The 27846-nt window shown below is 32.0% G+C and overlaps 1 protein-coding gene across 5 annotated transcripts; it reads right to left on the bottom strand.

Annotated features, from left to right (window-relative positions):
- Positions 1-460: 460 nt before the first annotated feature.
- Positions 461-27846, bottom strand: LOC125848772 (phosphate transporter PHO1 homolog 3). 5 transcript variants are annotated; one of them, XM_049528700.1, is made up of 14 exons: positions 27143-27761; positions 3603-3777; positions 3220-3532; positions 3091-3139; positions 2930-3001; positions 2723-2852; positions 2375-2495; positions 2002-2260; positions 1796-1900; positions 1670-1714; positions 1391-1540; positions 1009-1287; positions 782-921; positions 461-601 (listed from the first exon to the last, which is right to left on the bottom strand). In XM_049528700.1, exons 1-14 carry the CDS (start codon positions 27560-27562, stop codon positions 508-510), a joined length of 2352 nt encoding a protein of 783 aa, XP_049384657.1. In that variant the 5' UTR covers positions 27563-27761; the 3' UTR covers positions 461-507. The 5 variants fall into 5 exon arrangements, with proteins under 5 accessions (XP_049384657.1, XP_049384660.1, XP_049384659.1 ...); XM_049528703.1 differs by lacking the exon at positions 27143-27761 and adding an exon at positions 17407-17830; XM_049528702.1 differs by lacking the exon at positions 27143-27761 and having other exon boundaries at positions 3603-4547.

Genomic DNA, 27846 nt, shown 5'->3' with positions numbered 1-27846 from the left:
TAAACTCTCCAACTTTGAGAGTGCACATCTAGACGCCTCAAATTGGAGTGTTTGGTTGTCAATTGAGGTGTTTAGGCACTTACTTTCAACTGAGGCAAAAGTTGCGTGTTTGCTTATGTATTATGCCTCATCTATATGATTTTCATTCGTTCTTCTATGATGTCCACTTATGTCGATCGGACGTTTATCCTTGGTAAGAATTAGAGAATGGCCTTCAACAAGTTACCAGTCATTTTCATATGAAACTTTGGAAAGCTATAGGACCTCAAGCATTGATTGCTTTGTTAAATATTTTGGGAGTCTTTTGATGAAGAAAGCTGGATATATTAGCTGTATTTCATACATCAATCATTTTCCTAAGCACTATTTCATGAAAATAATTCCATACACATCAATCAGCTTTCTTTTCATCCTATACCTTCACTGTCTAATTTCATGAACAAAACAATAAGAACCAAGGAAAAAGAAAATCATTTTTGAGTCTCGACTACTCTGGTGATTTTCCTTTTACATACTCTTGTCTTCGTCGTAGTTGAAAGGCAGGGGTACCGACTTGGAGGCACGATATTTCCCAACGTTGTTTAAGTGCTCATTTTCCAACCTGAACAGCAGAAAAACTACTACTGTTAGAGAAAAGCAGTACCAACTTAATCCTGACAATGGAAAGATTCTTAACAATATCGGTGTATCTGAACATATGTTAAATATATCAATGTATGTATGTAAAGTTCTTTAAATAGTCGGAGTATAGAATTTAAACTGAATAGGTAATGCATCTGACCTGAAAAAGTTCCACAAGCCTCGGCGAAGGATTTCCAAACAGGCAACAATTGCAACAAAAGCTTTCTTGTGCAGATGAGGTAGTTCTTCAAACTCTAGAACCAACTGCATCCATACTAGTCTCAGAATAATGTCAAGAACCTGCGTTTAGACTCAAAATCATCAAAAACTTAATCCCACTGCAAGTATTTTTAATAGTTGATTTTTGAATCCTGTGTCCGCACTTACAATAGCAACAAAGTAGACAATCTTGTGTGGCACAAGTAGCTTGTCTCTCAACCAGGGGTTTTTGGAATTCCTTTGCAACAGACCCCAATCAATGACAAGGTCCCAATAAGTGTTTGCAATTGTAGTAATTCCTGAAGTTGATGCTGCCATTACTTTCCAAAAGGTTTCTCTCTTCTGATCATATAGTGTCCTCGTTACAAGAGCAACAATAGTTGAGAAATATTTGAGGCTATTAAGCCCTTGCATCGAATCTTTTTCTTCAAATAAGCGACGAAGACACTGTATATAGCATGAAATCATACGAAGCACCATATTACATAATTGTCAAGATATCTATAGTGGGAAATGGGAGTGATGATTTGCGGTGTAAAAATTCTCAAACCTGAATAAACCGAGACCAAAAGGGAATAATTGCAACAACTATGTATAAGATCTTATAAACTTTGCTATCTTGACATGTGTTTGATCTTGTTTTGAAGTTGCCCCATACATAGTAGCAGACATAGAATTGCAAACTCCTAATTGCTTGAACCTGAAATAAAGAGCACAGTGTGGTTTTTTGCGATAAGCACAGGACAATTTGCACATTATACTGACTGAATCATCAACATTTTGGTATAATGTAGATGTTATCCATATAGAAAAAGGCTGAGTGTCAAACCTGGCTGGTAAGTTGATCTGCCAAGATGAAATCTGGTAGAGTAACCTGTAAATTGATGTGCAACTAGTTAGTCCTGTGATACTAAAGTATGTGAATCTGTATATCTCTTAAACAAACTGCTGGTACCTTATAGAGGGGAGCACATAGGCAGTGCCAGGCAGTTCTTAGAAAGAAGAAACGACTTGAACGATATAAAATGTTCAGAGGACAAAAAGTTATTAGAAGAATAACCTGAAAAAAGAGGAAGATTTAAGATCATTAAGGGGTTCAATTTTTTGTATAGATCAGTTGTAGAATGATAGTAGAAGGAAAACTAATGTTTCTAAACTTACAAACAGCAACACAAGTGGGATCAGCTCTTTCACTGTCTCATAGCTTCCTGTTTTAGGGTCCATATCCATATCCAGGTGGAAGAGTGAAGCAGCCAATGCAAGAACTGAAAGACCAGAAGCAAGGAGGAAAACTTGTTTGTAACCTAACTCTGTTCCCTGCTTGAAGCCAAATATGAAGGGATAATTGACCCGAAAACGCTTCCAGTAGTATACATTTGCCCCATACATGAGCATATGGAGGACAATGTATCCAAATAGGCTGCAATGTTAGAGCTTCATTACTCATATGTATTGCTTAAAACATAGTTTCTCTTGTAGACAAACATTAGGAAGGAATCAATATGAATTTGTAAAAGACAGATGTTTAGTTCACCTATAGAGTGGAAATATGTTATTCATATACTTATCACGATCCTTATGCTCTAGAAGGTGCTGTGCACGTACCGCTACAACAATAGCTGCCACTAATGCTATTGAGCAGCCAGAGAACAAACCTGTAGGTGAAAAGTATATCAATTACTAAAACGAACATATGGTTATGATGCAGTATACAAACTTTTGTTAAGCACTTATCCTGGATGAAGATGATTCATTTAAAATTTAATTTTGCATTACTTAGTTCAAACTGAATGCAATAGCTTCAGTTGAACCAGCAGAATCTGTCCTCGGCCTTTGATCACATAGAAAGAGAGTGTTGATGCTAATAAAGATGTATGCTTACCCATGAAAAATGTTACTCGGTGTGTTTCTCTTTTAGCTTGTGGTCTTAAATGTTTCATTCCTTTCCTTCGATTGCCATTGACAAAATGTTTTATGAATGTGACCTCCACTCTTTCTATGAGCTTGTTAACCTAAGGAAAAGCAAAGATTGATGAGAAGTTCAAACTTCAAATTATAGTTGCAAGTGGAATAATCGAAGGAAATATACCTCATCTGAGTTACCAAGATCAGATTTATCAAGCATATCTGAGTATGATTTAGAAGCTTTCCTTGAAGTAGTCTGTATCAGTAAATTGCAGTGTTAAAAGGCAAAACTAAAAATTCCTACTTTCTATTGCCAAATAGTTATCGATAACTTCAGTGTAGTACCTTATCATACTTCTTCATGATCTTGGAGAACGCCAACACATTTAATAAACTAATACAATAAGTAGCAAAATGTTAGTTAAATCGAACATCAAAACAACTACAAGTGGGAGAAAAAAATTGCACCATTACCGATAGCTTTTCAGAAGTCTAAGCTTTTTATAGAACTCAACAAAAGCCGTTTTCATTTGTTCTTCAGCTTTTTTGAGCTCATCTTTGCTGAATTTTGAGTTTGCTTTTGAAGTCCTGATCACATTTTTGAAAGTCGAGATAGGTGTTGCAGGATCAATATTGATTTTTACATTGTCCAAAATCTCTATTGGAGCAGGCCTAAAACGCATGAGATTCCTCTTTTCTTTATCTCTATTCCCTGATGTTGATTCCTCTTCCAGTATTTCTTCACCAGTCATCTCAACTTCTTCAATTGCCTCCATATGTGACCCACCTGTATTGAGGTTAAACACAAATCCAAACTAATTACATAATGGAATCAGTATTTGAGAAATTGGACTAACCTGGACTTCTTATATGAGTAGGAACTACTGATCCTGGAGACAAAGTACTATCATCATCCATCATCACTTGGTCACTAGGCATACCAATTGAAGGTTTATCAACCATAATTCTTAGAGCAATAAGTGCATCCATTTGTTTACTCAACACATCAGCTTCATCCTTCACTTCCTCTACCTTCTTCTTGTAAAAAGCTATCACCTTGTTGAATTCATCATCAAGTCTTCTAAAAAAAACCATCTCATATTCTCCACCTTGTTCAGATGACATAAGAAACATAGTTTGATGGTGTCCTTGTGACCCTTCTTGTTGCAGTGAACTTACTAAAATAACTTCTTCATCTTCATTGTCAGTTCTATCAGGTGAACCTTTGAAACTGAATCTATTTTGTAAACCACTAAAAGCTCTGTACATAGATATCCTTCTCTTTAATGAGCCGTTTGGTGTGGCTGCAACTTCAGGTAATGGTGCATTTTTCTTCTTGAAACAAGATATGTCTTTCAACACACCTTTTAGATAATTATAATCCATATAGGCTTCTTGCCATTCAGGTACCATTTGGGATGTAAATTCTTTCCCAAATTTCATCTTTATCAAAACTGTTTGGTTTTTCTTTAAGATAAAAAAAAAAAAAGGAAAAGTGGGGGTTTTCTCTGTTTTTACCAAGAATGAAAAAGTTTGGAGTATATATAAAAATGTTGGGTTTGGGGTTGTAGCCGTCAGTGAAGAAAAGGTCAAGAATCAAGTTGGTCTCCAAACCTAGTAAGGTTCCTAGAATGTCGTGGAAAAAGGTCTAGAATCAACCGCTTTTCTTTTTTGTTTTCTTGATTAGTTTAGGGATTTCTGAGCTTGAAATATTGTTTAACAATGGCAGCAGCAGCAACCCAGAAAGTCACTGAACTGTGGGGCTGTGTCAGAGGTGGCCTCGCCTCTTCTTCACAACAATGGGCAGAACCACACTTTGCAATGGTTGCCAATTTTGAACTATTCACTAATTGACCGCCCCATTAACAACTAAATCACATATCAGATTTCTAACTTTACGATTTCTATCGTACCTCATTTATTTTCGTTCCAATACTCTCATCGTCTCAATTTGATTTGACGTGAAATTTAATAAAATAAAAAATATTTTAGAATATACTAAAATATTATTTGATATTACGTTACATGACATTAAAAATTAAAATTTAAAAGGGAGAGAAATCAAGTAATCTTTTTAATGCACGTACAAAATCTTAATTAAAGGTGGTTGGCCAGTTTGTGTCCTAGCTGCTCTACTTAGATAGGAAAGGAAATTATATTATAGTACTTAATATTTTTTGCCTTTATTGAAATGTCAACTTAATTTTTCATTATTTTCATTCATTTTATTGTACACGAGATCATTTCATGTTTACTGGATCACACCAATTTCAACAACCTTTACTTTACTTCCTCCCCTATATATTAAAGAGTGCTTTTAACTTCAATTTAACAAGAGTCTTCCTTTAATTAATAAAAATAATACTAATAGTTTTTTAGCTACGTAAAAAAAAAACTCAAATATGAGTAATAAATTTAGAAAAAAACAAATAATGCCTTGTTGTTGATGATTAAAAATGTCGTTTACTTTGGACAAGTTTGTAGATATTGTAGACAAGTTTGTAGATATTGTATAATATTAAAGCAGTGTGTCATCAAATCTCTGTCAAAAGATCCAATTGGATAAGAATGTACCATTTACCAAACTTTCTTCTTTCTTTCACCATTACCCAAAGTTGTTGACATTTTTCTTTTAATTCCATAATAATTTGCTATCGTTGTACCCTTTATTTTTTTGGCGAGAATAACTTCACTCTGTAATAGCGTACAAATCACGAGGGATGCATTTGTTATTCTAATTTTAATAATCTCAACCGGTCCTTGATTATCAAATTAAAAAAGTTATTTTTTCAATTACCGTTTTTGTTAAGTGATATTCAATTGTGATTTTCTTTCCTAGAATTAATTAAAAATTAGTCTCGGCTTCCCATAGGCCGTATGCTTGAGCAATGTCCGATTTCTAGATATGTATGGATGATAATGTATTCATTCTAAAATACTGGTTTTATGTGATAAAGTAAATTCAGACAAAATATTAGTATATAAAATAATCTTTCATTTATGTGAAGATTATTTTATGTTTTAGGGCATCTCCAACCCAATCCTCTATTTTACTCTTCAAATATAGAGTTTTCTATTTTTTTCAGACAACCAACTCCAACTCAATTCTCTATTTTACTCTCTAAAAAGGAATCGTTTTCTCTCTTCTCAATATTATATTATTACTTCTATTTCATTCTTATTTTCTTATTTCATAATATAAATCCTTTATTTCTTTTTTCCCAAATAATTACTTTATATAATTTTTAATGTGATATAACATTATTTTTTTATTCTAAATTTTTAAAGAACATAAATTGCAAGAAAATATAATATAATACATAAATTAGGGAACATATTCAAATAAAAGTGACATACAATTACATAAACACTCAATTTTCAAAATTATTATGTTGCTCGCATAAATGCTCTATTAATGCATTACGGAGTTCAAAATGAGCATTTTTGTCCTTAATTTTTTTTATGTCTAGCTAAAAATTGTTCAAACCGGAGATTTTCATCTATCACCATTTCTATACTTGGAGTTGGAGCCTCTACGGCATCTTGAATTGGTGCATTGAGACCACGTTTATCCTCAATTATCATGTTGTGCAGTATAATACATGTAGTCATTGTATCATGTAGCACTTCCTTTCTCCAAAAATGTGACAGTCTTGCAATAATTGCAAAACTTTGAATGCATGTTCAACATCTTTTCGGCACGATTCCTGTTTCATCGCGAAATATTTCTTTTGTTGGGAATGAGGATCACGATTAGTTTGAACAATTGTAGACCATTTAGGATATATACCATCAGCTAAATAATAACCCATATCGTATACCATCACAACCACAATCGCAACAATTCTCGGAATCATATCCTAATTTTTTTCCGAATAGTGCTAAATCTAGAAACGACCTACCGGATTTCTAAATTATTGTTGTGATCAATTAATTATTATGTTATGTATTGTACTTTATCTTGTATTTAAATTATTATGTTATGTATTATATTGTATTGTTATCTTGTATTTAAATTATTATGTTATGTATTGTATTGTTATCTTGTATTTAAATTATCATATCATGTATTGTATTTATAAATTAAATTTTTTCATCTTGCCATTTTAATTTTGCGTATTCTTTATAATGAAAATTAATAATAAAATAAAAATTTATTATTCACGAAAATTAGAAAAAAAATTAAAATACTATTAATTTGAAATTAAAATAGTATATATTTAAAAATATTATATTACATTTAAAAAAGAATTATGAATATTAGATATTTAATTAATAGAACTATATGTAAAATAATATGTTAATTAGAAAGTAATAGAAATAATTATAAAATAATGAAAAAGTGAAATAGAGAGTGTGAATAGTAGTTCTCCAAATTTGGAGAACTACTATTCAACTCTCTAAATTTGAAGAATAGAGGGTGATTTGGAGGTAGGTGGGTTGGAGTGCCTATTCTCTATTTTAATCTCCAAATATAGAGTATGAAGAGTAAAATAGAGGTGAGTTGGAGATGGTCTTACTCCAACCAGATGTCACCTAGAAATGCTGGAACTTGGAAGTCTTAACAGTGAAAGAAGAAGGTTGATGAACAAACATGACCCTTTTCCTATATATATTCTAATGACTTTTTTTGGACGTTTTCTAAAAAGTCCTCACAAAAATGTATTTAAAATACTTAATAAGAATATAATAGGTACGTAAAATGAAATACATGATGTAACGTTTCACAATCCATGTCATGATTTGAGTTTTTAATTCTTTTATTTGTTATATGCATATACAATTCAAGTAAAAGACAAATAAACCTAACTAAACCAAAAGATTAACTTTATATCCACATCGACTCTAACAGTGACAGCATACACAAGTGTTGATTGATACATTTACCATAAGGTCAAAGTAAATGATGTAGTATTCAATTAATTTTTTTAGACTTTTATTCTCCAAAAGTTCTTTCAAAGATATCGATTGAGAGTGATAGATGTGTGTATATAAAATAACTCCACAATATGACATAGTATGACTCGTATATAAATAGATTTAGCTATAAGCTACAAAGTAGAATTAATTTCATGAGCCCCTACACATCAATTATGCTCTTAAATTATATATTGTATTTATTTGTTGTATCACTATCACTATACTAGGTCCTCCTGGCAAATTTTATTGCGTCTTCTTGCAAATTGTTGCACCATGGACCTGTTTGGGTGTGCGTGTCTTTCTTTTTTTTTTCTTTTTTTGGGGGTGGGGGTGGGGGGTCTTTTAAAATAAAAATATGATTGGTTATGTATTGTAGTTAATTTTTCACTTTGACTTAAAATTCAGATTTTCGAAGTTTGAAAATTGACTTTAACCATTGGTCGTAAATTTAAAAATTTAGGTAAAATTTATTTTCTAGTTAATGTTAAAATGATTTCATGTGACAATAAATAGAAAAAAGGAAAAATTACAGAAATTCCACATTTTAGTTTACTTATTACCATTATCCCCTATAAGTTTTACAAATCTCCAAAATCCCTCATTTTCGCGCATCAAATTAATGTATCAGCGCTTATATTATTGTATCTCGCGCATCAGATTAATGTATCAACGCTTATATTATTGTATCTTACGCATCAGATTAATGTATCAGAGCTATATAAGTGTTGATACATACGCGAAATACAATAATATAAGTGTTGATACATTAATCTGATGCGCGAGATACAATAATATAAACGCTGATATACTAATCTGATGCATAAAAATGAGGAATTTCTGTAATTATAAACTTTTAAGGGATAAATTGTAATTTTGCCTTAAAAGTATGTGATTTCTGTAATTTGCCCTAAAAAAATGACTTTTATGTGATAAACTTAAATATGATGACTTTTATATGGTATTTATGAATTACAAATTTTATTTTATTTTTTTTAATTCTGACTTTTATGTAACAAAATATATTACATAAAAATAACATTTGCATGATAAATAAAGCTGAATAACCATCGATTAAGATATACTCAATTTTACAAGATGTGTACTTTTTTTTGACATATGTACATTCATTTTTGGTCTTCTTCTGACGAGAGGGAGTTGCTCGAATGGTAAGCACCCCTCACTTCCAACCCAAAGATTGCGAGTTCGAGTCACCAAGGGAGCAAAAGGGGTGGGAGCTCCTAGGGAGTTTAAAAAAACAAAAAAAAAAAAAACTTTTGGTCTTCTTCTTGATCAAAGGTTAATAATTCTTCATCTAACTTTTATCATCATTATTGTGTTTCTTCTATTATTTCATTCGAATAATCAAAGTGATATTTTATTTGTGGACCAAGTTGTAATTGGAATATATATAACATGAGAGAAACAAACAATATGACAAAGACCACACAATAAAATGGACAGTCAAATTCATGAGAAAGTCAAAACAACATGTTATAGACCAATACTCCTAGGAGTTTCAAAAAACCAAAAAAAAACAAAACTTTTGGTCTTCTTCTTGATCAAAGGTTAATAATTCTTCATCTAACTTTTATCATCATTATTGTGTTTCTTCTATTATTTCATTCGAATAATCAAAGTGATATTTTATTTGTGGACCAAGTTGTAATTGAAATATATATAACATGAGAGAAACAAACAATATGACAAAGACCACACAATAAAATGGACAATCAAATTCATGAGAAAATCAAAACAACGTGTTATAGACCAATACTCCTAGGGAGTTTAAAAAAACAAAAACAAAAATATAACTTTTGGTCTTCTTCTTGATCAAAGGTTAATAATTCTTCATCTAACTTTTATCATCATTATTGTGTTTCTTCTATTATTTCATTCGAATAATCAAAGTGATATTTTATTTGTGGACCAAGTTGTAATTGGAATATATATTGTTGACACCCAATTTTGACCGACCTTTAACCCTTTTTGGGAATGATATCCGATTAAATACGCATTTTAAAACATATTTTGAATTCTAAAATGTTAGTCGATTTTGTCTAAAAATTGTAATTTTAGTATGCATACTTTATAAAAGTTATTGTAAATACTATTAAAATAATTTAAAATTATTAGTAAAACTCGAAATAATTCAAATGTTTTAAAAATTTATGTAATTTTAACTATAATATTTTATGGTATTGTAATTGGATAGTATTTCTTTAAATTTCCTCAAAATCATTTAACTTTTAGCCTATTCTATTTTAATTCATTTCAATTCTAGCCACTTCAATTAAAAATCTCATTTCAATTTTGCCTTTGATGATTTCAATTTTGGCCCATTCTTATTTCAATTTCAGATTCCAAGTGATTTAATCCCGTCTGTCCATCTCTAAATTAATTCCTAGATCAAATCCTAGCCCCTCATCTATTAGTTTTATTATAGTTGTTTTGCTTCAATTTTATTTTGGTATTGTAATAGTTGTATAACACTAACTCTCTCCTATATATGAAATAATTTGGGGATCGTCTAAGGGGGTAGGGATTTATATGCTACTTGTTTATTTATTTTTTTATCGTAACTTATTTGTGTTTGAAAGCATGCTTATAGGATTGTGATTTGTTTGATAGGCCGTATTTTAACAACTCCATTTTAAATCTAACTAAAATAAAGCAAAGTATGTTATTGTCATTAATCATCTATTTAATCCTTTAATTAGTTTAAAAGTGGACTGTGTTTTAATTACTTATTATAGTGTGTTATGGGATTAGCATTAACCACCTTCATACTCCTTGTTTCATGTAATTCAACTAAAGCTCCCTTTATATAATAAATGAATAAATTTTTGCCATAATATGTTTTTATATTATTTTGTCATCTTAGATACCATGCCTATAGGATCCAAATAATTTTCAATTTGTTTTGGGCTTACAAATTATGCATATAGGTTTAAACTTGTTACATATTAGATAAATAGCATGCCCATAGGGTTAATAATTTGTTTAAATGAATTAGATATCATGCCTATAGGTTTGATAATATTTTCAGCGTATTTGCATTTAGAAATCATGCCTATAAGTACTATATAATATTTGGACTGTTCGACCACCTAGATATCATGTTCCTAGGTATTATTAATTAATTTCCAGCATGCTAATGACTGAAATAAAATAACATAAATTTGCCATTGGTTTCAGCATGTTAAACAGTTAAATAATATTCAGTTATACTTATTTCTTTTAAATACTGCAACATTACTATTTCTGCTACCTAACATAAATTTAACGAATCTGCTACAACATGTTTTAATCTTGAAATCTGCTACTATTTTAAAAAGTAATTTTCTGCATTTGCTATGTGTTTATCCCAATTAAAATCGGGTACTAATTATTTCCGCATTTAAACACCGACTGTCACTTAAAATAACTTCGCATAATAGTCTAATCTGCTACTGCATTAATATGCTATTTTCTGCATAATCTGTCACTTTAAATTTGCTGCCATAATAAAATTCTGCTCGAAATATTTTAGTTTCTGCATTATGAATAATTGTCTTGCAACTTTTAATCAACTAAATAAGTAATTCATGCATGCTCTATTAATAAAATAAATAAAATTTGCATTGTGTCATAACCCTTTGTCCTTGTTAAATTATTTATCACATTATTATGAATCCTGCTTATGTGTTTGTATGTCACACACTTAGCATGAGACCTTTTCACTCTATCTGTGTTTGCCAGCATGTGAATTAAAATCTAGAGGCCAATGTGAGACTTATGTGCTAAATGCTCGTCCTAAATTGTTTGACTTGGTGTCTAGGTGGGCCTATTAGGAGTTTATTTCAGTCTAAACCCTTCCTAATAGTAGTTTAATGCCTCTTGGACCTTAAGCGGGTACGCTAGGCACCCTTTTGGAGACGAAAAGCATGCGGTGGTGGGGTAGGGGTAGTTTAGGCCCTACGGAGATGATGACACCGACTCAGGCTTAAAAGACAAACATTGGTTTTGTCTGTCCCTACATGGAAGCCGATAAAAAAAATAAAAAGAAAATCGAGTGTTGATTCGTAAAGTCCTTCAGAGTCTCCCTTTCCTTCTCCCTTTTATATGTTTATAATAATTATATTTATTTGGGGTAGTTTAATTAAAAAAAATGATTATCCTATTCGATTGTGTAAGTTCTGTCTTCTCGCTTATCTTCTATAAATTGTTTCATGTTTAATATATATATTTAATGTTATGTCATCACTTAGTTTTGCATGTTTAATTAAATAATAAATAAATAAATTGATCTTAATTGTTTAATATTAGTTATCACTTAGCAAGCATGTTTAAATAACTAATAAATGAAGTGACATTAAATGTTACTTGTAACCCCCACATAAATTGCATGAGACACGGTCGGGACCCACATTTGTGGACCTCGAGGGATGCCTAACACCTTTCCCTCGAGGTAATTTGAACCCTTACCCGATCTCTGGTTTGTTGACCTTAGTTAGATTTAGTTTAGGTTAGATAGGTGCCCTAACGCGCCTTAATTCGTTAGGTGACGACTTTTCATTCTTCAAAACCCAAAAGAGTTATTAGGTCGTGCACCAAAACCCGTTTTGAGAAAAACGGGGCGTGACATATCTAACATGAGAGAATCAAACAATATGACAAAGACCACACAATACAATGGACAGTCAAATTCACGAGAAAATCAAAACAACGTGTTATAGACCAATATTCCATATTAGCTACTTCATGCTTTTCCATCGTTATATATAGAACTAATTCCTTCTAATTTTTCGTCCATCTAAAAGCTTATAAATGATCTTTGACGATATCAAATTAATCAAAAAGTTATTTACAAACAACTTATTTCATAAAAAATGGAATTTATAATTTGAAAATAATACAGGTTACATGCTATGACAAATAAAAAAGATGTGATAATACTATAATATTTTATTACAATATCGATATACTGTATGTATAAAATTCATATGGCTTTATTAGACAAATAATTTCCTTTGCCTCGGTCTATGTTTTTGGTGGGCTGCTCTATGTACTTAGGAAAAGAACAAAGCAAGAAAATAAGCGTGTAATTGTCGTTTGATTTGACTTTAGACGTATTATTCTAAACTGTATTGTATTAGAGGACTAATTCCATTCAAATATTCATATGTTCTAATAAAGAAAAGTGATTAATATAAGGTCAACGTTGGAGCTAAAGGTTCAGATATCGATTTGGTCAAATCCAATATCATTTATTCAAACAATGTGTTTATGTTAATAAAATTCATTGAACTTTCAATTATTAATGATTGAAGTCATCGTTCTAAAATCTTGTACTTTTCTTGGGCCGTTCGTTCAACATTTCAAAATGCATATCGATTGTCGTACCCAACAAAAAAGAAACAAAGAAATTAGGTGTACTGATGATCCTCTTTGGTATACACAGAGATTTTCCCACCATCTTTTCATCTTTAATTTTAAATTTAGAAGAAACCATTTACAAAATTCTAGTATTTTATTAATTAAAATATTGTATGTATATTCTCCGAGTTAAATGAGCAAGTTGAAATAAACATAAGAGAGTCAAAATTGATAAATGGACGGGCCATTACTTCATTTAGAATATATATAATTAAATAATAAAGAGTGCTCTTTCTAATAACTTAAGCTTTTAGATGAGATGGTCACATACTTCAATATGATAACATAGGTTCTGAGATCGATTCGCTCCGCCATCAATATCAAAAGAATTTTCACGTACTTGGCCCATGAAAAAAGAACCAACCTCACATGTAAGGGGGCGTGTTGAGATTGAAGAATATAATTATGAAAAATTACCTATTAATTATTATAATATCAAAAGAATTTTCACGCAAGGGGGCGTGTTGAGATTCGAGAATATAATTAGGAAAAATGACCTATTATAACTTCACCCGCCTAATTCTTAACTTTTTAAAAAATAATCTAGAAAACAATTATTTTTCTTTATTATCGGTTTATTTAAAGAAAAAGTGGTGAAAATTTATTTCCTGTTAACAAGGATAAGCAATTTCTTATTAGATGTTAAGTGTAGATTTTCTGGTCTGTTCTCATATTCAACTAGAGAATGAGTATATAGTCTTTACTGATTAATATGTATTAATTATTTCCTTCACTCTTCATTTGTCATATACGACGACGTATTCACTTACGGTTTATTGTACATGATTATAATAAGAATTTTGAAACTCTTTTGATATGGATGAAGAAAGGTGAGCGGATATTGATTTGGCGTTGAATCAAAGAATTTTTGCGAAAAGCTGCAATTGTAGTATAGTCAAGCACGAACGATGAATTTATTTTCATGAGTACATAATTACATTAAGGATTAGACTGTAGCAGTAGATCTTCACTGTTGTCATTTTCTTTTTGTCCTATACCTTAATTCACTCTATAATTTCATTAACAAAACTATATTATATGAATGAATCAAACAACTACTCTGGCTGATTCTTTTGATTTTCATTTTACAGACTCTTGTCTTCGTCGTAGTTGAAAGGCAGGGGTACAGACTTGGAGGCACGATATTTCCCAACGTTATTTAAGTGTTCATTTTCCAACCTGAACAGCACAAAAACTACTACTACATGTTAGAGAAAAGGAGTAGTTTGTTGTCAAATAAAAGAAATGCATCCATCTGACCTGAAAAAGTTCCACATGCCTCGGCGAAGGATTTCCAAACAGGCAACAATTGCAATAAATGCTCTCCTATGCAAAAAAGGCAGTTGTTCAAAATCTAGAACCAACTGCATCCATACTAGTCTCAGAATAATGTTAAGAACCTGCAATATTTACACTCAAATTATCAAAAACATCCGCTGCAAGTTATTTTTTATAGTTGTTGATTTTTGAAACCTACTTACAATGGCAACAAAGTAGACAATCTTGTATGGCACAAGTAGCTTGTCTCTCAACCAGGGGTTTTTGGAATTCCTTTGCAATAAACCCCAATCTACGACAAGGTCCCAATAAGTGTTTGCAACTGTAGTAATTCCTGAAGTTGATGCTGCCATTACTCTCCAAAAAGTTCCTCTCTTCTGATCATATAGTGTCCTCATTACAAGAGCAACAATTGTTGATAAATATTTGAGGCTATTAAACCCATGCATCAAATCTTTCTCTTCAAATAAGCGACGAAGACACTGTATATCATGAAGTCATACAAAGCATCATATTAAATAAATATTTGTCAAGATAAATATTGTTACAAGGATCATTTTTCTTGTGTAAAACTTCTTAAACCTGAATAAACCGAGACCAAAAGGGAATAATTGCGATGAATATGTATAAGATTGGGTAAATTCTGCCATCTTGACATGTATTTGATCTTTCCCTGAAGTTGCCCCACCCATAGTAGCAGACATAGAATTGTAAACTCCTAATTGCCTGAACCTGAAATGCAAGACCCCATTATAGTTCTATCAGATAAGTAATTCAAAATTTGCACATTACACAGACTGAATTGTCAACTTCTTGGATCCTCTTTTTGTATAACATAGAAGTTCAAGTGTCAAACCTGGCTAGTAAGTTGATCTGCCAAGAAAAAATCTGGTAGAGTAACCTGCAAAATGATGTGAGACATTTTACTATCTATGTAAGTTTTGTTATATTTATGTGTGTGAATCTGTATATCTCTTAAACAAACTGCTGGTACCTTATAAAGGGGAGCCAACAGACAGCGCCAGACACATCTTATAAAGAAGAAACGACTTGAACGATATATGATGTTCAGAGGAAAAAAAGTTATTAGAAGCAGAACCTGAAAAAAGATTTAAGATCATTAGGAGGTTCAAAATTTGAAACATGCATGTTGTATAGTCTATAGAATAATTGTTGAATGTAAGTAAAAGAAGAAGTAATGTTTTTCTAGACTTACAATCACCAGGGCAAGTGGGGTCAGCTCAGTCACTGTCTGGAAACTTCGTGTTTCCGGATCAATATCCATATCCAGATGATAGAGTGCAGCAGCCAATGCAAGTAACGAAAGACCAGAAGCAAGGAGGAGAACTTGTCTGTAACCTAACTCTGTTCCCTGCTTGAAGCCAAATATGAAGGGATAATTGACTCGAAAACGCCTCCAGTAGTATATATTTGCCCCGTACATGACCATATGCAGGACAACGAATCCAAATAGGCTGCAAAGACACCTTCATTACTCATATATATATATAGTGCTGAAAACATAGGTTTTTCTTGTATATAGACAAACGGAAAGAATCAATATGACTACAAACGAAAGATGATTAGTTCACCTGTACAGTGGAAATATGTTTTCCATATACTGTCCTCGATTCTCGTTCTCTAGAAGCTTTCCTGCACGTATCGATACAGCAATTGCTGCTACTAATGCTAATGAGCAGCCAGAGAACAAACCTGTAGGTGAAAAGTATATCAGTTACTGAAATGAACATATGACTGACGCTAATAAGGATGCATGCTTACCAAGGAGAAATGTTACTCTATGTGTTTCTCGTTGTGCTTGTGGTCTTAAATATTTCATTCCTTTCTTTCGATTTCCATCGACAAAATGCTTTATGAAAGTGGCTTCGACTTCTTCCATGAGCTTAGAAACCTAAAACAAAAAAAGATTGATGATCAGTTCAAACTATAGTCACAAGTGGAATAATGCTGAGAGGAAAACAATTTTTGAAATTGAAGGAAAATGTACCTCATCCGAGCTACGAAGATAAGATTTTTCAATCACCTCTAAGTATGATTTAGAAGCTTTCCTTGAACTGATCTGTATCAATAAATTGCAAGGTTACTTGGCAAAACTTCGTAACTTTCTATGTCAAATAGTGATAACTTCATGAGTATAGTACCTTATCATACTTCTTCATGATCTTGGAAAATGCCAACACATTTAAGGAACTGGTAAAAAATTAAAGTGGCAAAGTATGAGCTGATTTGAGCACAAAAACAGCAGTAACTCCTCTTTTGAGGGTAAAAATGCAACATCACCTGTATCTTTTTAGAAGCCTCAGCTTTTGATAGAACTCAACAAAAGCCTTTTTCATTTGTTCTTCGACTTTTCTGAGCTCTTCTTTGCTGAATGATAGGTTTGGTTTTGAAGTCATGATACATCTTAAAGTTGAGATAGGTGTTTCGGGTTCAATATTGATTTTCACATAGTCAAGAACCTCTAGTGGAGCAGGCATAAAATTGCTGGGATTCATCTTTGTAGTATCTCTTTTCCCTATTGTTGCTTCCTCTTCCAGAATTTCTTCACTTGTCATCTCAACTTCTTGAATTGCCTCATCTTCCAGTATTTCTTCGTTGGTCATCTCAACTTCTTGAATTGCCTCCATATGTGGTCTACCTATCTTGGGGTTAAACAAGAATTCGAACAAATTAAAGAGCAATCAAGCAAGTTTCAACAGCTAAAACATCTCTTATGATGGTTTCAAGTCACTTTACATTACTGTCAAAAGCAAATTACTGAGGGCATGAATGACCCAAAATGGTAACTTATTTTCCCACCAAAAGACGGAACAGTAACATAATAGCCATAAGATTGGACTTACCTGGACTACTAAAATGCATAGGATCCACTGATGCTGGAGACAAAACACTATCATCATTGCTAAAAGGATCGATGACTTGGACACTTTGTGCTCCGACTGAAATCTTATCAACCTTGATTCTTAGAGCAATAAGTGCATCCATTTGTTTACTCAACTGATCAGCCTCAACCTTAACTTCCCCTACTTTTTTCTTGTAAAAAGTTAACACCTTGTTGAATTCATCATCCAATGTCCTAAAGAAAATCAGCTCACATTCTCCGCCTTCTTCACAAGACACGAGGAAGGTGGTTTCATATTGACATTCAGATCCCTCTTGCTGCACTGAATTCACTACTATCACTTCATCTTCATGATTATTTTTCCCTTTGAAACTGTTGTATCTAATTTGTAATCCATTAAATGCTCTGTACATAGATAGCCTTCTCTTTAAGGACCCTCTTGGAGTGGCTGCAACTTCAGGTAATGGTGCATTTTTCTTCTTGAAATTCAAGATTTCCATCAAAAGACTTTTGAGATAATTATAATCCATATAGGCTTCTTGCCATTCATGGACCATTTGGGATGCATATTCTTTCCCAAATTTCATCTTTTATCAGTTTTTTTTTTTTTTGTTTAAGAAAAAAACTGAACTTCCTCTGTTTTATATTGTAGCCATGATTGGAGGAATGGTCAACAATCAAGTTGTTACATAGATGAGTAAAAAATAGGAGGTTTCAAAGAATGTATTAGAAAAATAACAAACATATGAATTAAAATTAATCTCTTCTCATTCTCTTGTTAGTTGAGGAGTTCAGAAGTTTTCACTGTCTCAATCAATATTTTAGCTAAATCTCTCTTTAATAATTCATTTCCTTTAAAATGAGTGGAGCTGTATGCTAGATATGCACATATTAAAGGCACCCATGGCCCCATGAATATGAGTGATTGCTTTATGATGGCTCGATCTTTTATGCGCTTGACTGTCCAGTTAGTACATTCTACTCTCTGTCTCTAATTATTTATTCACTTTTGAATTTATATATCTATTAAGAAAAACAATAATCGACATAGTGAATTTATTATTTTACCCCTATTAATTATAAAGTAGATAAATTAAAAAACTTAAAATTTTCAAGAAGTTCTACCTTTTTCAAAATAATTAATTGAGGATATAATACGTAAAAATAAATTTTCTTTTTTTGATTTGTCAAAATAGATAAGTAATTAGGAACAACTAAAAAAGAAAAAGTGGACAAATAATTAAGGATAAAGGGAGTACTCCAAGTTTATCATATAAAAAATCACTTTGTCAAAGAAAAATCATCCAACTTTGTCGGTCATGTTAACTAAAAAGTAAGGTAAATGTTACCTGAATTTTCATATTGTGTACTCCTAATTAGCTTAATAAAACATATTAAATGTAATAGATAATTTAAAAGACTTTTCCTCGGATCTCTCTTTGTAATATAATGCGATTACTTGTATGATTTAGTCGAAGGCGGACCCACGTGTGATATATCTATATACTTTGAGATAGACATATTTTATTAGGCATTCAAAGATATTAAAGTCAATTTGGCTCGCATGAAGCTTAAAAATATCAAATAAGATAAGGGGATGACTAGTTCATTATGCAAAGTGAAATTTAAAATTAAACCATTACTCCACTAAGCAAACTTTATTTAAATGAGTCATTTAATTTATATATATATATATGGTAATACAACAATTTTATATTTTTATGTTTAATAAGATTATCATATGAATCGATATTGGATACATGCTTTAACCAACGTGTATTAGCTGTTGACGGTGCATCCATCGTCTTCAAATCCTGAATTCGTCCTGAATTTTGTGCGAGATTCATCTTTATCTCCTTGTTTTATGAGAGTTCCAAAGGGAAGTTTGCTAGCCGTCTTTACTGATTAATCAATCGTACACACATTCTTTTCCTTGGGTCTTGTAATTGTGGTGTTAGGTTACATAAAAATTGAAGGACGACGTTCACTTGTTAAGTCATTTCATGTAAAATGTTAGAAATATATGGGACCTCAACATTCATTGTTTTGTTAAATACCAACTCTTTTGATATAGAAAGGTGGACCCATGTATATTAATTACTATTTGCTGTATTCTTAGCCAATTATTTTCACGTGGTTATGCTAATTCCATGCATAATAGATGCTGCTTCCTCCGCCGAGGCTAGGATTAAGAATTTGGGGTTCTAAATTTTAAAATAAAAGAAAAAAATATTGCAACCCCACAACACTAGATGTGAAAAGCATTTTCACAACCTTTACCTACAACTAAGCTATAAATGAATTTTATTAGGGGGTCACATATTAATATATATATATATATATAATTTTTAAATATAAATACATGGTCTACAGAAAAGTTAGTTGGTTCGTCCGAACCCATGAATCTCCACTTAGCTCTGCCTCCGCCTCATTTTATATGAGTTAGAACTCGAGTAATTTCCCTAGATAGTCACCCATGTTTGGGAAATTACCTAGGAATATCACTTATGTATGTTTTAGGACTACAATATCACCCAACCTTACCTATTTTCCTCAAAATATACTTGACACAATAAATACATTATCCCTCTCCTACTAGGATGCCATGTCACATTATTCATTTTTTTTATTATTAACAATTTAAAAAAAAAATTAGACAACCCATATATTATAACCCAGTAAAAAAAATTACATAAAGAACTGTAATATGAGCTCCTCCGATTCTTCAAGAAAATATGTGGCTTCCTCCGGTTTTACAAGGAATAAATTAACTAATTTGCATAAGGAACTGTCTCCTGAGCCGTTGTATACCTTTAATGTCGACCAAAGAAATTGTCACGAGGTAAAATTCAAGTTTTCTTCTGATTCTTTTATTTTTGAAGTGTAAATTGTGAAATAATTTGAATACTTAACGTGATATTGGAGTAATTTTCTTAAAATTTAGGGATTTTTTGCTTGCTTGTTTTTGAATCGGATGTTTCTATTGTTTGATTCTGCCTAAGCTTTGAACAAATGTTTATAGTTTGTGTAAAAATCTTATTTTTTACCATGAACAAGAAACCTTTGATTTTTTACCGTGAACAAGCAACAAATATTTATAGTTTGTGTAAAAATCAATGTTCCTAATATCTAGTTTATCTCTAAATATCCAACTAAATTTATTGTCTTCTTCATCAGCTTCAAGGAACTAGTCTAATTTTTTCCTCGACAGCAAGACTAAATTTTTGTATGGATATAACGACAAATACTCGTAAATGAAACATAGGATAAAGATTTTCGCTATAAAATTGAAGTAACTAGATTTTCATAGAGAATGGATTAATGCTCTCTTATAGATATACATTAAACAAGTTGTCATTTAAAGAATTAAAAAAATATTATTAATAAACTAAAAAATGTGACTTGGCATCATAGTAGGAGAGAGATAATGTATTTTTTATGTCAAGTATATTTTGAGGAAAATAGACAAAGTTGAGTGATATTATAGTCCTAAAACAAACATAAGTGATATTCTTAGGTAATTTCTCAAACATGGGTGACTATCTAGGGAAATTACTCGTTAGAACTCATTTGGATTGACTTAATAACAGTAGCTTTTAGTCAATGTCAAACTTAAATTATTTTTAAGTCAAAAAAATAAAAAGTATGGGGAGATCTACTTTTGGTTTTTAACTTATTTTAAGTTATTTATAATTAGCTTGTCGAACACTTTCTAACTTATTTTAAGTTATTTTTACACTCCCTCTGTCCAACAATAGTTGTCCACTATTAACTTGGCACACCCCGAAAGAAACTATAAATAGAAAGGTAATTTTACTATATCACCCTTTGAATATAATAAATACGTCTTGAAAAATGTAATAAGAAAATTACTATAATTAATGATAAAGGTAAATTAGGAACTAAGTGTAAAATCATCCACTGATTTCATAAAGTGGACAAGTATTGTTGGACATCCCAAAATAGTATAGTGAACAACTATTGTTGGACGGACGGAGTATTTATCAAACACTTTTAGAAATAAAAAACTGACTTAAAAATAAGTTTGACCAACTTATAAGTCAATTCAAACACCCTCTTAGTTTGACTTGGCACAGAACTTAAGAAATAAAAAAAAAAAAACTTTTGAAACTTGTGGAGAAAAGGCCCAAAATAGTCCTTCATCTTTGGGTTAAGACTCAAAGTCATCCTTGAATTTTCACATGCAACATTAATAGTCCCTCATGTTTGCAATATTGGTGCACTTTTGGTCCTCCTTCAAAATTTTGCCTATTTTTTAACATTGATTTTATTCATAATTTATGTGTGGAATGTTTAATTGTCATTTTATATATTTAGTAGAAATAATAACTCTATGTGAGAGAATGTGAGAAGAAAAACACCTTATTTTGTTTAGTAGAAATCGTATTGCAGGTAAAGTCGAGAGGTATATCACGACGATTTCACGTACAATAGTACATTTTTTTCTTTTCTTGCAATGTCATATGTTAAAATGTTCTTAGGTTAGCTGCAGTAATATTTTTACTGAACAGAACAAGGTATTTTTCTTCTCACCTTCTCTCACATAGAGTTATTATTTCTACTAAATATATAAAAATACGATGGGACATTCCTTACATAAAATTATGAACAAAATTAATGTTAAAAAATAGACAACAGCTTAGGGGAGGATCAAAAGTGCACCAATATTGCAAACATGAGGGACTATTAGTGCTCCATGTGAAAACTCAAGGATGACTTTGAGTCTTAACCCAAAGATGAGGGACTATTTTGGGCCTTCTCTCGAAACTTGTGATCTTGTTAAAGAATAACAAAAGTTCTACATTTGTGATTAATGAGATAGTGTGAACTCCTTATAAGGCTTAAACAATCCTCTTCCATTTGAGTTAGCTTTTGGGGTGTGAGTTAGACTCAAGACCTAATTTTACATGATATCAGAGCAGGCTCATCTCACCCAATGTTGGGCCCCTTAAAAATAAAAAATTGTCCACGCAACAGATGCTAACTAGTGAACGTGAGTTGGGATATTAAAGAATAACAAAAGTCTCACATAACGGGTCAATGAGATGGGTGGACTAAAGTCTCAGGGAAATCATGGTCCTTTTGAACTAACTTTTGGGGTGTGAATTAGACCCAATCCCTAATTTCACATATCTAAAATAATGATAGAGGTTGTATGGTTATAAATCATTACATTAAGGGTAAAGTTGATAATTTAAAGATAAATTGTTATTTAATACAGAATAAAAATGAAAGTGAACATATAAAGTGGGACAAATGGAGTAACAATTTTCGTGAAAAGGTGCATTGGTGTTTGAAAAAAAAAATACATATATTTAGATATTATTATCTCACATTATAATATTTTTATTTTTATTGTAAAAGTATAAATTATATTAATTTATGTTTAATATTATAGGTTTACCGTGTAGATATAAACTGACATAAAGAAATTCGAAACAAAAATAAATTAAAATGAAAAGAAGAAACAAAAAAAGGAAAAGGGAAGGGGAACAAGTGGAGGACATAATGATGGTCCAGTCCAAGAAAGGGAAAAGAAATTAAAGTCGTTGAAGAATAGCAGCATGCCAAGCGACCAAACGTCACTGGAAATTTTCCTGTGCGCCTCCCGGTTGCGCTGTAATTCCGCATTTAATAAATTGGTTTGTATTCAGTTAATTTATTTGGAATTTTTTTTATATTTATAAATAGTCCATTTATAAATCAGAGGAATTTCACCATTTTAGATTTCACGTTTAAGTTTACCATGGTAAGTAAACTTATTTAGTATTCTCTTTTGAGTCAAATTTTCATTAAAAAACATAAATTAATTTATTTAATTAATTAAATTGACCAATGAAAATAAATTAATCATTTAGTTTTTTTGTTGGTCAAATTCATACTTTCAGGTTAATAACTCTTCTTAAAGGTAAAATAGGAATAATAATGTTATTTATGTATTGGTTTTGTGAAATGAGAATTATTAAGAAACATTTATTTTTTAGTAAATATGACATAAATAAGAACGGAGGATTAAATTCCTTAAAATTCTTTGCGTGCTCCGTAGTGTATGGTCGTGTTGTTTCATATCCTTTATCAGATTTTTGAGTAATTTATAAAGCATGATTTTTTTATTTTTTTTTTGCTGAACAGATCATTGGGTTCTGGTTTGACCAATCTTAAGTATTTTTCTGAAGCAAGTGATAAAAAATGCTACCGAAGATAAATTCAAGCCAAACAATGGAAAATATGATGAGACTTTTCATGAGCAAGTGTTTTTAAGACGAGGCTGGATTCAGCTTCTTCTTTTTTTCCCGTGTAATTTCACAAACAAAACTCTACTACTATAAACAGCATTGACAAACTATACTATAAACCAGAAAATCATTTTGAGTCCTTTGATTTGCTGGTATCAACCAGTTAAACAAAGTTATTGACTCTTGTCCTCATCGTAGTTAAAAGGCAGAGGTACCGACTTGAAGGCACGGTATTTTCCAACGTTATTCAAGTGCTCATTTTCCAACCTGAACAATGATGAAAACAGCATAACTATTATTGTTAGATAGAGCGAGGGCTTAATTATGATCTTATTATGTGAACAAGTTAGCGGAAGCTAACTTTCACTTATAAAGTAGATACGATTTTAACTTACATATACGGAGTCTGAATCTGAATGTGTAAAAGTTATTTACATTGTTGATGTATAATGCTTCATACCTGAAAAAGTTCCATATGCCTCGACGAAGGATTTCCAAACAGGCAACAACTGCAAGGAATGCTTTCTCGTGCAGAAATGAGAGTTCTTTAATATCTAGAACCAATTGCATCCATACGAGTCTCAGAATAATGTCAAGAACCTGCCATTTGGAGTTCGAATCATCAATAACGTAATTTCAATGCAAGAGTTTTGTTAATCCTATTCAAAGAGGCTTACAATGGCAACAAAGTAGACAATCTTGTGTGGCACGAGTAGCTTGTCTCTCAACCAGGGGTTTTTAGAATTCCTTTGCAATAGACCCCAATCTATGACAAGGTCCCAATAAGTGTTTGCAACTGTAGTAACTCCTGAAGTTGATGCTGCCATTACTCTCCAAAAGGTTCCTCCCTTCTGAGAATAAAGTGTCCTCATCACAAGAGCAACAATAGTTGAGAAATATTTGAGGCCATTAAGCCCCTGCATTGAATCTTTCTCTTCAAATAAGCGGCGCAGGCACTGAGTCATACAAAGCATCATATTAAATATTTGTCAACAAATCTCTGGTCAGCAATATTTTTTTTTTGTGTGCGAAAATTCTCACACCTGAATAAACCGAGACCAAAAGGGAATAATTGCAACGACTATGTATAACATCTTGTAAACATTGCTGTCTTGACATTTGTTTGATCTTGTTTTGAAGTTCCCCCACACATAGTAGCAGACATAGAATTGCAAACTCCTAATTGCTTGAACCTGAAATACAAGAGCACATTATACTTCTTTCTGGTAAGTATTGCACATTATACTAACTGAATTGTAGACTTTTTGTATCCTATTTTGGTATAATGTAGAAGCTTCCCGTTTAGAAAACGGCTGAGTGTCAAACCTGGCTGGTAAGTTGATCTGCCAAGATGAAATCTGGTAGAGTAACCTGCAAAATGATGTGCGACATTTTAGTATCTATCTACTTTCTGTGATATTAATGCGCGTGAATCTGCTTCTCTTAAAGAACTGCGGGTACCTTATAAAGAGGAGCGCATAGACAGTGCCAGGCAGTTCTTAGAAGGAAGAAACGACTTGAACGATATATGATGTTCAGAGGACAAAAAATTATTATAATCAGAACCTGAAATAAGACTTAAGATCATTAGGGGATTTGAAATTCAAAACATTTTGTAAATAGATCAATTTGTAGAAACAAAAGTAAATAGAAGAACTAATGTTTTTCTAGACTTACAATCACCAGGGTAAGTGGGATCAGCTCAGTTAATGTCTCAAATTTTCGTGTTTTCTGATCCATATCCATATCCAGGTGGGAGAGGGCAGCAGCCAATGCAAGAAATGAAAGACCAGAAGCAAGGAGGAGAACTTGTCTGTAACCTAATGCCGTTCCCTGCTTGAAGCCAAATATGAAAGGATAATTGACCCGAAAACGCTTCCAGTAGTATACATTCCCTGCATACATGAGCATATGGAGGACAATGTATCCGAATAGGCTGCAAAGATAGAGCTTATTACTCGTAAGTATTGCTTAAGATATGGTCTGGCTTGCAGACTGACAAAGGGAAAGAATCAATATGACTTTGTAAAAGACAGATGGTTTAGTTCACCTGTAGAGTGGAAATATGTTATCCATATACTGTCCACGATCCTTATGCTCTAGAAGATTTCCTGCACGTATTGCTACAGTAATAGCTGCCACTAATGCTATTGAGCAGCCAGAGAACATACCTGTAGGTTAAAAGTATATCAGTTAGTAAAATGAACAAATGGTCTTTATGCAAGTGAGATGACAGGTCAATCCAGATGTCTCAAAAAGAATTGTTATACAATACATTTGACCTCCGATTACATAGGAAGAGGAAGTTGATACTATCAAGGATGTACGCTTACCCATGAAAAATGTTACTCTATGTGTGTCCCTTTTAGCTTGTGGTCTTAAAGACTTCATTCCTTTTCTTCGATTTCCATTGACAAAATGCTTTATGAATGTGACCTCCACTCTTTCAATGAGCTTAGCAACCTAAAAAAAGCAACGATCGACGAGAATTTCAAGATATAGCTGCAACTGCAATGATGCTGAGAGGAAAATAGTTTTTGAAAGTGAAAGAAAATGTACCTCATCTGAGCTACCAAGATAAGATTTATCAATCTTCTCTAAGTATGATTTAGAAGCTTTCCTTGAGGTGATCTGTATCAATAAATTGAAAGGTTAGATAGAAGTACTTTCTATTGCCGAATAGTGATCACTTTAGTAATAGTACCTTATCATACTTCTTCATGATCTTAGAAAATGCCAATACATTTAAGAAACTGCAGAATTAAGTAGCAAAGAGTTAGTTGAATTGAACACAAGAAACAACTATGATTCATCATTTGGGAGGAACAAGATTGCAACATTACCTGTAGTTTTTTAGAAGTCGAAGCTTTTGATAAAACTCAACAAAAGCCATTCTTATTTGTTCTTCAGCTTTTCTAAGCTCTTGTCTGCTGAATGATAAGTCAGATTTCGAAGACTTAATCACATTTTTCAAAGTCGAGATAGGTGTTGCAGGTTCAATATTGATTTTTACGTTGTCCAAAATTCCTACTGGAGCAGGCCTAAAACCCATAGGATTCATCTTTGTTGTATCTCTTTTCCCTGATGTTGATTTATCTTCCACAATTTCTTCACTACTCATCTCAACTTCTTGAATTACTTCCATATGTGACCTTACTGTAAAACAAGAATTCAAAACAAATTAAAGGGCAATCATGGGATGGAGTAATTAAGCAAGTGCCAGCATTTAATATATCAATTCCTTTGTTTCTCCCTCTCTACTTCAATGTCACCCATAAAAAAGACAAATAACTAAACGTGACGCCTATGATGGAGGGTGGATTAAGGAAAAGGACAGACAGAGAGCATATACTGTCTTAAGCAAATCCCACATGAAAAAAAGACCGAAGTAAAGTGTTATATAAGACAGAACACAAGTTCACATGATTCCTAAGCTATTTGACACAAATTAAAAGAGGTAAAGTATTAGGAACACTAATTGATATCTTTATCACATTGGCCAATACTTACATTGACTTCTCAAATGAAGAGGAACCACTGATGCTGGATCCATCCCTTGTGCACTATGCATTTCAATTGAAGGCTTATCAACCATAATCCTTAGAGCAATAAGTGCATCCATTTGTTTACTCAACTCATCAGCCTCCGCCTTCACTTGCCCCACTTTTTTCTTGTAAAAAGTTAACACCTTGTTGAACTCATCATCAAGTCTTTTAAAGAAAATCATCTCATACTCTCCACCTTCTTCAGATGACATGAGAAACATAGTTTGATGATGTCCTTGTGACCCTTCTTGCTGCACTGCATTCACTAAAATAACTTCATCTTCATGGTTATTATTATTATTATTCCCAGAAGAACCTTTGAAACTTGTGTATCTACTTTGTAATCCACTAAATGCTCTGTACATAGATATTCTTCTCTTTAATGAGCCTTCTGGGGTGGCTGCAACTGCTGATAATGGTGCATTTTTTTTCTTGAAATCTAAGATATCTTTCAAAAGATTCTTTAGATAATTATAATCCATATAAGCTTCTTGCCATTCATGGACCATTTGGGAAGTAAATTCTTTCCCAAATTTCATCTTTATCAAAAGCTCTTCTTTTTTTTTGTTTTTTTGAAATAAAAAAGTGAACTTTCTCTGTTTTATCAAATAGAAAGATTGAGCTTTAAATAAGAATGTTGGTTTTGGCTTGTAGCGCGTGATTGGAGAAATGGTCAGCAATCAAGGTGTTAAAGGGTCGCTAAATCTAGTACAATTTCCAAGAATGTCACACAAAAGTACAAATTTATTTTAGGACTTTGAAAGTTTTTTTGTTGTAATATGAAAAAAAAATGGCAGGAGGACCAAAACCCAGAATATCACTA

The sequence above is a fragment of the Solanum stenotomum genome, chromosome 12, assembly GCF_019186545.1.
Source record: "Solanum stenotomum isolate F172 chromosome 12, ASM1918654v1, whole genome shotgun sequence".
Lineage (NCBI taxonomy): Eukaryota > Viridiplantae > Streptophyta > Magnoliopsida > Solanales > Solanaceae > Solanum > Solanum stenotomum.
This window is presented reverse-complemented; position numbering and strand designations above follow the sequence as displayed.

What these genes read in the sequence shown, in the direction of transcription:
- LOC125848772 (XM_049528699.1), bottom strand. Translation starts at nt 17,808, where the DNA reads ATGAAATTTGGGAAAGAATATGCATCCCAAATGGTCCATGAATGGCAA. An exon ending in AGGCTTCTAAAAAGATACAG is followed by an intron (nt 16,570 to 16,659) that starts GTGATGTTGCAT and finishes ATTTTTTACCAG; the next exon opens with TTCCTTAAATGTGTTGGCAT. An exon ending in TTTGGTCTCGGTTTATTCAG is followed by an intron (nt 14,841 to 14,940) that starts GTTTAAGAAGTT and finishes CATGATATACAG; the next exon opens with TGTCTTCGTCGCTTATTTGA.